The sequence below is a fragment of the Mizuhopecten yessoensis genome, unplaced genomic scaffold (genome assembly GCF_002113885.1).
Source record: "Mizuhopecten yessoensis strain PY_sf001 unplaced genomic scaffold, ASM211388v2 scaffold11135, whole genome shotgun sequence".
NCBI classification, from domain to species: domain Eukaryota; kingdom Metazoa; phylum Mollusca; class Bivalvia; order Pectinida; family Pectinidae; genus Mizuhopecten; species Mizuhopecten yessoensis.
Genome location: NW_018408897.1, coordinates 105,233 through 115,955, shown reverse-complemented (window position 1 = coordinate 115,955; position 10,723 = coordinate 105,233). Strand labels below are relative to the sequence as shown.

Genomic DNA, 10,723 nt, shown 5'->3' with positions numbered 1-10,723 from the left:
CGGGTGTCGTCGATGAAGCAGAAGACGCTTTCACTTCCAGAACACCTGGTCTTATTCGCCTTTTATCTTTTCAAGGGTCTCCATTTAAATATTTCCTTTGTTCATCTTTTGACTCAGTTTATCAATTTTATCGTAGGCGAAGTTCACGACCAGAAAGTCGAAATTGTCCCGCCTGGTGTACAGTAAGTAAGCCGTCCCTGATGGTCATGCTGTATATAAAGCTCAATGGACGTTGCTGAAGTAGGACAGTTTGTAGGGTACTTTATTTCAAGCACAAAAAAAGGTATATAAGACTGATGTTATCAATAGATGTTTTCTATTCAAAGACAGCACACCGTCGTTATATTTAAATATAAAAGTGAAGGACTTGACTAGGTGTTTATCTTCGATCTTGATAACCACATCAAAAAAGTCAACCTCACATGCAAATACATTATGGCACAATTCGGTCCTTTAATGCTGCAGTCTTATGGAATATCTTGCCGCGTAACTCAAGAAAGATATTGTCAACCAAAATCTCAGTCATTCTCAGGTAAGTATGCTATCATTACAGGTAAGTGGACAAACTATTACCTGCTAAAGTTCCACCTGTACCTGTACCAAACACCACAGCGTTTACTTTCCCACCTGTGAATAAAACATACAGCATTAGTACAAAAGATGTTACTGTAACAACACAATTACATAAAAGAACATGTATTCGTCTTGAATCGGATAAATCTGGAGAAAATGTACTCCGCCATATCAGCACTTGGTTCTTGTTGTCGTCGCTCCTTGACTGGTTCTACTCCATCAACCTTATATATATATATCCTTGTAAGTGAAACAGGAATTCAACTCTAACAATGTCAAACACACACTCGCAATGGATACTATAGAGCAACAACAGGAAGCAAGGGGAAGATATTAAAATAACAAGGAAGACATCTTTAACCCAAACAAAAGTTTGAAGGCTACCTGAGGTGTTCCAGAAGGATAGACGTTTACTACTCCACAAATTAGACCCGGGAAGTTATCCTCCATTATATACAGGCTACCAAATACCAAAGAAACAGGGAACATTTTTTAAAGCATGATATGTAATGAAATTTGTGATATCTTAATATTATTGGAGGGGCCGGTTTGTTACTACCGTCGAAAGAAACTCCAACTGTTCGTTTTTCCATAGATTTTAATAGTGATGTACCGTTTAACGACCAACATTATAGTAGCAACTTCTCAGTATTCCATTACTGAACTACCTTTTAATAGTCTGAGTGTTTAGCATCATTGGAGTATGCGTCAAGGTTGATTCGGGTATTTGTTAACTTTGATAGAACCCAACAATCTACAGTAGAGTTAATATTGAGGAAGTATCTATGAAGGTGAAGAATTCAGAACTTAAAGTTAATATTTTGTTACGGCTGAATCACTGTAAGCATTTACCAGAAGTAAGGCTAAGAGGCTAAATGAGATATGCTAACCTTAGGTGAATAGATATCAGAAGATATGTTATTACAAATTTTTACAGCATTATGTAGCATCAATACATGTCCTGTCTGAAAGGTTATGGCAATATCATTTGGTCGGACCACCCTGACATTAGGACTGACACACTCTTTCATACCTAGGGATCTAGGATACATTGGTTTCATCCCAGGGGTTTTTGAATTTAGGAAAGCCTAGAATTATGGTCCAACTTGAAAATCCTGAGGGTGGAGTTTATCTATACTTCATCCCTGGCCTGGGCATGAAAGGGTACTTTCTCTCATTCCATTTATCAGAAAAAGCATGAAAATGTTCTATGATTTGCTACCATTTTCCTTTGAGATTTTTAACTAGAAACGTCTAGCCCCCCTCCCCCTCCTCCTTTTTTAAGACGACACGCACCTGAATTGGAATGTGAGAAAGATTTGTTTACAGTCCTTTCTTGCCCATGACATGTCAATGATACACTAACAGGAATGAGAGAAAATAGGTCTCCTTGAAGGAAAGTCAGTTATAAATTCAACATATTAAAGTTCCCCAGCACGTTGCTATAACTCACCAGTTTGTTGCCAAATCTCCGGTCCTGTTGTCTCTATGTGGGCCCTCTTATTGGCAGTGTTGTCAAACTGGTTTGTCCACACGGCGTTCTCAAGACTTTGGGCAAATCTGTCGGCCTAATGGTAAACCACATTCGTCATTGGGTAGTCTCTATAAAAATATCTAAAGACCGGCAACTTCCACATATAGATCTATTACACCCCTGGCGCACATTTATACGCTCATAACTTTTGTAAGATAAATAGAGAAGGAAATAAACCTGAAGAGCCCTGTGAAGGGTTAAAACAGCTGGATTTTTAGTGGGTTGTTAGATATATTTTTTCTATACAAAAGTTATATTTACAAATATTGCGAAAGAGGTTTCTACATTTATCAAGCTTGTCAGCGGAAAATAAGAGTGGAGTATCTGAGAAATCGGTCAATGTAGGAAATAGTGGAGATTTCTGCTAAATAATGTGCTCCTACACAAATAGACTCCATCAGGAAACACGGGAGGATGATAAGGCTCGTTATTTTGATGTTAACATTTGTGCAGCATATTTATAATGTAGTTTTATTTTGAGAACTATGGTGATAAGTCACTATGAAATATAATATTACTGCTTGATAACCAGTTGAATAAGTAATAATTGTGAGCTTTCATACTTATTAAAATCATTATTTGTTTATTATTAAAAAAATATGAAACATTACGTAATGAATCGGTCAAAGTACGTGTAACTTCGGCACATAATAACGACAGTCAGCTACTCTTGTAATTACATAAACATCATCTTAGAATTGCAACGGAAGTTTGTTAGCGTAAAGCATGATAGGACTTCGAACATATCACATCATACATACCTGATGGTTGTAGTTATCTGGGTCAGTAAAGGGGACGACTGGTACGGATCGAACCTCAGCCCCGAGGGTTCTCAGACAGTCAATCTTTTCCTGGAACAAAATAGAAACCACATTGTCAATATCTACCGCTACACAAAATGAACCACAGTGTCAAACCATACAACGATACAAAACAACTACTGTGTCATACCCTACAACAACACATAACAACCAGTGTCATACCATACAACGATACAAAACAACTACTGTGTCATATCCTACAACCACACATAACAACGAGTGTCAAACCATACAACGATACAAAAAAACTACTGTGTCATACCCTACTACCACACATAACAACCAGTGTCATGCCATTCAACGATACAAAACAACTACTGCGTCATACCCTACAACAACACATAACAACCAGTGTCATGCCATACAACGATACAAAAAAACTACTGTGTCATACCCTACTACCACACATAACAACCAGTGTCATGCCATACAATGATACAAAACAACTACTGTGTAATACCCTACAACCACACATAACAACTTCTGTGTCACACCATACAACGATACAAAACAATTTCTGTAGCATACCTTAAAACCACACATAACAACCAATGTCAAACCATACAACGATACCACACAACTACTGTGGCATACCCTACAACCACACAGAAAAACCAGTGTCAAACCATACAACTACACAAAATGAACCACAGTGTCAAACCATACAACGATACAAGACAACTACTGTATCATACCCTACAACCACACATAACACCTTCTGTGTCAAACCATACAACGATAAAAAACAACTACTGTGTCATACCCCACAACCACATAACAACCAGTGTCAAACCCTACAACGATACAAAACATCTTCTGTGGCATACCCTCCTACCACACATAACAACCAGTGTCAAACCCTACAACGATACAAAACATCTTCTGTGGCATACCCTCCTACCACACATAACAACCAGTGTCAAGCCATACAACGATACAAAACAACCACTGTGTCATACCCTACAACGACACAAAACAACTACTGTGTCATACCCTCCAACCACACATAACAACCAGTTTCAAACCATACAACGATACAAAACAACAACTGTGTCATACCCTACAACGATACAAAACAACAACTGTGTCATACCCAACAACCAAACAAAACAACCAGTGTCAAACCATACAGCGATACAAAACAACTACTGTGGCATACCCTACAACCACACAGAACAACCAGTGTCAAACCATACAACGATACATAACAACTACTGTGTCATACCCTACAACCACACATAACAACTTCTGTGTCAAACCATACAACGATACAAAACAACTACTGTGTCATACCCTACAACCACACATTACAACCAGTGACAACCATACAACGATACAAAACAACTACTGTGTCGTACCATATAACGATACAAAACAACTACTGTGTCATATCCTACAACCACACATAACAACCAGTGTCAAACCATACAACGATACAAAACAATTTCTGTAGCATACCTTAAAACCACACATAACAACCAATGTTAAACCTTACAACGATACAAAACAACTACTGTGTCATACCCTACACCACACATAACAACCAGTGTCATGTCATACAACGATACAAAACAACTACAGTGTCATACCCTACATCCACACATTACAACCAGTGTCATACCATACAACGATACAAAACAACTACTGTATCATACCCTACAACCACACATTACAACCAGTGTCAAACCATACAACGATACAAAACAACGACTGTGTCATACCCTACAACGATACAAAACAACTACTGTGTCATACCCTACAACCACACATAACAACTAGTGTCAAACCATACAACGATACAAAACTACTGTATCATACCCTACAACGATACAAAACAACTACTGTGTCATACCCTACAGCCACACATAACAACCAGTGTCAAACCATACAACGATACCAAACAACTACTGTGGCATACCCTACAACCACACAGAACAACCAGTGTCAAACCATACAACGATACATAACTACTGTGTCATACCCTACAACCACACATAACAACCACTGTGTCAAACCTACAACCACAAATAACAACCACTGTGTCAAACCTACAACCACACATAACAACCATTGTGTCAAACCTACAACCACACAACAATCACTGTAGCAAACCTACAACCACACATAACAACCACTGTAGCAAACCTACCACCACACAAAACAACCAGTGTCAAACCTACAACCACACATAACAACCACTGTGTCAAACCTACAACCACACATAGCAACCACTGTAGCAAACCTACAACCATACATAACAACCACTTTAGCAAATCTACAACCTCACATAACAACCACTGTGTCAAACCCACAACCACACATAACAACCACTGTAGCAAACTACAACCACACATAACAACCACTGTGTCAAACCTACAACCACACATAACAACCACTGTAGCAAACCTACAACCACACATAACAACCACTATGTCAAACTTACAACCACACATAACAACCACTGTGTCAAACCTACAACCACACATAACAACCACTGTGTCAAACCTACAACCACTGTGTCAAACCTACAACCACAAATAACAACCACTGTAGCAAACCTACAACCACACATAACAACCACTATGTCAAACCTACAACCACACATAACAACCACTGTGCCAAACCTACAACCACACATAACAACCACTGTGTAAAACCTACAACCACACATAACAACCACTGTGGCAAACCTACAACCACACATAACAACCACTGTGGCAAACCTACAACCACACATAACAACCACTGTGGCAAACCTACAACCACACATAACAACCACTGTGTAAAACCTACAACCACACATAACAACCACTGTAGCAAATCTACAACCACACATAACAACCACTGTGTCAAACCTACAACAACACATAACAACCACTGTAGCAAACCTACAACCACACAAAACAACCACTGTGTCAAACCTACAACCACTGTGTCAAACCTACAACCACACATAACAACCACTGTGTCAAACCTACAACCACACATAACAACCACTTTGCAATCCCTACAATCATAAAACAACACTCAAATACACCTTATTGTCAACTCTAAAACAATCACTGGACATGTGAATTGCGGAAGCTGAGGTGTTTTTTTTAAACTTCAGCAAATCAATACAGACAACTAAAGTACACATGTGTACTGTAACATAAGGCCGTTTGGTTCATTAAGGACACATCAGTTGTACTAAACGTCTGGAAAAAAAGAAAATTAATGTTTAAAGTATTCTGAAATAAGTGCAGAAAATAGAATAAGGGGGAGGTTGCGTATATAAAACCGTGAATAACATTACAGATATATTATTGAACTACATTTTGTATTATGTTATGTTAACGGTGCCAGAATATATTCCACAAACAAGGCTTCGGCCAACCCAAAGGACTAAAAGCCAACCAGAAGTCAACCATTTGTTGAAATTAAAAGTTTTTATCAAAACGAAGTGAGAAAGGAACATTACAAAAATGCAACAAGCATCATATCATACAATTATATAAAAGTAACATCGCAGTGCCAGCCCTAAAACATTTCAATAATGTACATATCGCCACCCCCACCACCCTCAAACATAACAATAATACAGCATTCCGTAAAACCTCCAACAATATAGCATATTGTTCACCCTCAAACATTACAATAATACAACATCTCGTAAAACCTCCAACAATACAGCACAGCGTTCACCCTCAAACATTTCAATAATACAACATCTCGTAAAACCTCCAACAATATAGCACAGTGTTCACCCTCACACATTACAATAATACAACACCCCGTAAAACCTCAAACAACTGGTAACTTTACGACAGGATCAACCTTCCTGATATCTTCCCCATTCTAATGGTGATATCTAACATAACAAGTGATAAGCTACCGATTTTAAAATTCGACTCTAACAAAACAGATATTTTAACTTTCCACTAAGCTATACATATATTAAACATTGTTAAGTTCATCCGTTACTGGACTTACCTGTGATTGGTTATTTGGCATGTATATAACACATTTGTAACCAAGTGCCAGACAAATATGCGCCAATCCAATCCCAGTGTTTCCCGCTGTTCCTTCTACCACCGTTCCTCCAGGTTTTATAAGCCCTAGAAAGACCATTCAACATATCAATGGAATGTTCAACTAAATAGGGTATCTAATATCTGTAACTACTAAAGCATTAGTGTATCCATGCAGAGCCACAGTACCTTTATGCTCAGCGTCCCTGATGAGGAACAACGCCGCCCTGTCCTTTACAGACCCTCCGCCGTTACAAAACTCTGCCTTGGCCAGTATCTCGCAACCTTTCAGACGAAAACAATAATTGATTTAGTCAACACCTAGTTTTCTTGGCCAGTATCTCGCAACCTTTCAGACGAAAACAATCATTGATTTAGTCAACACCTAGTTTTCTTGGCCAGTATCTCGCAACCTTTCAGACGAAAACAATCATTGATTTAGTCAACACCTAGTTTTCTTGGCCAGTATCTCGCAACCTTTCAGACGAAAACAATCATTGATTTAGTCAACACCTAGTTTTCTTGGCCAGTATCTCGCAACCTTTCAGACGAAAACAATCATTGATTTAGTCAACACCTAGTTTTCTTGGCCAGTATCTCGCAACCTTTCAGACGAAAACAATCATTGATTTAGTCAACACCTAGTTTTCTTGGCCAGTATCTCGCAACCTTTCAGACGAAAACAATCATTGATTTAGTCAACACCTAGTTTTCTTGGCCAGTATCTCGCAACCTTTCAGACGAAAACAATCATTGATTTAGTCAACACCTAGTTTTCTTGGCCAGTATCTCGCAACCTTTCAGACGAAAACAATCATTGATTTAGTCAACACCTAGTTTTCTTGGCCAGTATCTCGCAACCTTTCAGACGAAAACAATCATTGATTTAGTCAACACCTAGTTTTCTTGGCCAGTATCTCGCAACCTTTCAGACGAAAACAATCATTGATTTAGTCAACACCTAGTTTTCTTGGCCAGTATCTCGCAACCTTTCAGACGAAAACAATCATTGATTTAGTCAACACCTAGTTTTCTTGGCCAGTATCTCGCAACCTTTCAGACGAAAACAATCATTGATTTAGTCAACACCTAGTTTTCTTGGCCAGTATCTCGCAACCTTTCAGACGAAAACAATCATTGATTTAGTCAACACCTAGTTTTCTTGGCCAGTATCTCGCAACCTTTCAGACGAAAACAATCATTGATTTAGTCAACACCTAGTTTTCTTGGCCAGTATCTCGCAACCTTTCAGACGAAAACAATCATTGATTTAGTCAACACCTAGTTTTCTTGGCCAGTATCTCGCAACCTTTCAGACGAAAACAATCATTGATTTAGTCAACACCTAGTTTTCTTGGCCAGTATCTCGCAACCTTTCAGACGAAAACAATCATTGATTTAGTCAACACCTAGTTTTCTTGGCCAGTATCTCGCAACGTTTCAGATGAAAACAATCATTGATTTAGTCAACACCTAGTTTTCTTGGCCAGTATCTCGCAACGTTTCAGGCGAAAGCAATTATTGATTTAGTCAACACCTAGTTTTCTTGGCCAGTATCTCGCAACGTTTCAGATGAAAACAATTATTGATTTAGTCAACACCTAGTTTTCTCAGTGATATTAACTTACGGTGTCATCACAACAGATTTTATTACAGAATAAATGTATAAAAAATAGTTGCGGACGTTTATAGTATACGTAAAGTAGATTTACAATAGATTCTATAACATTGTGAGCGTCGTTGATTTACCTGTTTCGTCACTGAGCTTATTCAAACGCACTAGCGGTGTTCTATAAAATTAAAGAAGAAAGGAAGCAAATAAGAAATTATTAAATGTTTTTTTTAATTGTTTATGATTGAAAGGTCAACACCTGATGCAGGATATAAAGCCGAAATGGAACAGCATTCAAGTAAATTGATATAAAGACATAAAACCTTGGCGGTAAAACAACGCTCAGAAAGGGCACGCGTCCTCCTAATACCTTAAACAAGCACGGAGGACGCACTTTAAAAAAATGGGTAAGTCGATATGAAGTGCTAAGTAAAGAAAATGTGTAATGCATCATATAGCCATTTCGTCAATTTAGGACTTGTCAAATGTTTTAAAGGGAAAAAAGACTATAAATACGTGTCTAACATTTTCTAAAATGTATGCTGAAATACACCAAAAGAGGAAAGGTGAATTATAAAAAAAGAACAGAATACAAATAGCAACTTAAAATATAATCAGGAATATCCATCCACACAATTCACTGAAACTTCACACAACTTGTTTCCATATACTTCATCACAAATTGATAAAACACTTAGCATCAGGGTAAAGGGTACAGCTTTTTCCAAACATTCAAATTGTGAAGAACTCAAATACAATTCTGTCTATTGGATGACAATACATGATTTTATAAAGTATTTCTTTTGAAAATGTTTCAAACGATTATTTTATATCAGTGACAATGTACCCTTTACCTGTAAGCAAACATACAAAATGTCATGGCCTAACATTATTCTATTTAGTGCAGATACATATCGTATTTTTTTAGAAAGTGTTTAGACAACAACAAAGCAAAAATGTGCAATAATATGCATGAATAAGTATAGTGATCAACGTAATTCCATTCTCTGACATTACCCTCCTCACTTTATCCTCCTCACTAATATAAAACAGAATAGTGTTCCAGTGACGGATGTACATACCTTCCCACCATACCCACGAGACCTTGTCTGATGGCGGCGTCCTGTAAAATGGAATGTGTAATATGAACGACAGTTCAGTATTGAATACCATATATAGTAGTAGTTCGTAAATTCCAATAGTCTTACAAGAGATACAAGATGCAAAAACCTTTATTTTACGTCGATTGGTTACTACAGATAAGCTCTCAGAAGCTTGTGTTTGACAAACATTGTACAATTAGAGGGTTAGACAAAACAGTAATATACAAAGAGAAACCAAAGTCTTACGGATGTTTATACAGAAGATAAAGAAATAGTGAAATCGAGAAAAGAAGATGATCCCCATTGTCATAGAGAATGAAAGTTAGGGGCTATTATTGCTATCCTGTAAGTAAAATCCAATGTGTGAAGCTGAAGGAAGTCTATAGTAGCTTTAATCTCAAGTTCTGGAAGATACCGGTAAATTGAATGAAAGAGGTTATCAGGGCATCTCATATTATGCTACTCAGGAACCAAAAATCATTATTACATCTGAATGTGAAATTATAAGATACGACAAGTATGTTATCTCTTTTTAATAGTCCTTTAAAAGAAAGTGGGAAAGATCTGTGAAAATAAATGTCATACATAGCCTTAATTTTTGAATGTTGTAGATGCTAAGCAGCTTTCATCATAATCCGATAGACGGACTGCCGTGAGTATAAAACACGACTGGTAAGAAGTCGAGGATAATGTGTCTCCATGCAACTTTGGTCCTTCATTTCAATAAAAATAAAGCATTATCCTTGCTAGAAGTGCGATATTTACTAAATCAGTATCAGTTCTATTGACAACAGATATTTGCATCAGTGCTCGTACCAAAGCCACTAGTTAAGGGTGGAATGCGAAATTCTGGTTCCAGCCATAATGATCGCAAAATGTTATCAGAGTCGACTGAAAATCATGACCCAGGTTGGCATTTTAGGTAATTCTGCACTGCCTGTCGATGTTGTTTTGGTAACAATGATAAAACGTTTCTACTACATCGTCTGAACATAAGGGAAAGGGTATAAACTCAAAGTCGGTAAAAAAAAAATATGGCAACATTAGGAACCGAATGGGAAACTCGAGAA

At 37.6% G+C, this 10,723-nt stretch overlaps 1 protein-coding gene across 1 annotated transcript in view; it reads right to left on the bottom strand.

Annotated features, from left to right (window-relative positions):
* LOC110466540 (cysteine synthase 1-like) overlaps positions 1-10,723 on the bottom strand; it is a 21,403-nt gene that overhangs the window by 6,668 nt on the left and 4,012 nt on the right. Inside the window, exons 2-8 of the mRNA XM_021523092.1 lie at positions 9,633-9,673; positions 8,688-8,728; positions 7,128-7,223; positions 6,901-7,025; positions 2,869-2,958; positions 2,027-2,141; positions 574-627 (exon numbers count right to left, since the gene is read on the bottom strand). Of these exons, the coding sequence (XP_021378767.1) occupies positions 574-627; positions 2,027-2,141; positions 2,869-2,958; positions 6,901-7,025; positions 7,128-7,223; positions 8,688-8,728; positions 9,633-9,673 (562 nt within the window). The remainder of the gene's footprint in view (positions 1-573; positions 628-2,026; positions 2,142-2,868; positions 2,959-6,900; positions 7,026-7,127; positions 7,224-8,687; positions 8,729-9,632; positions 9,674-10,723) is intronic.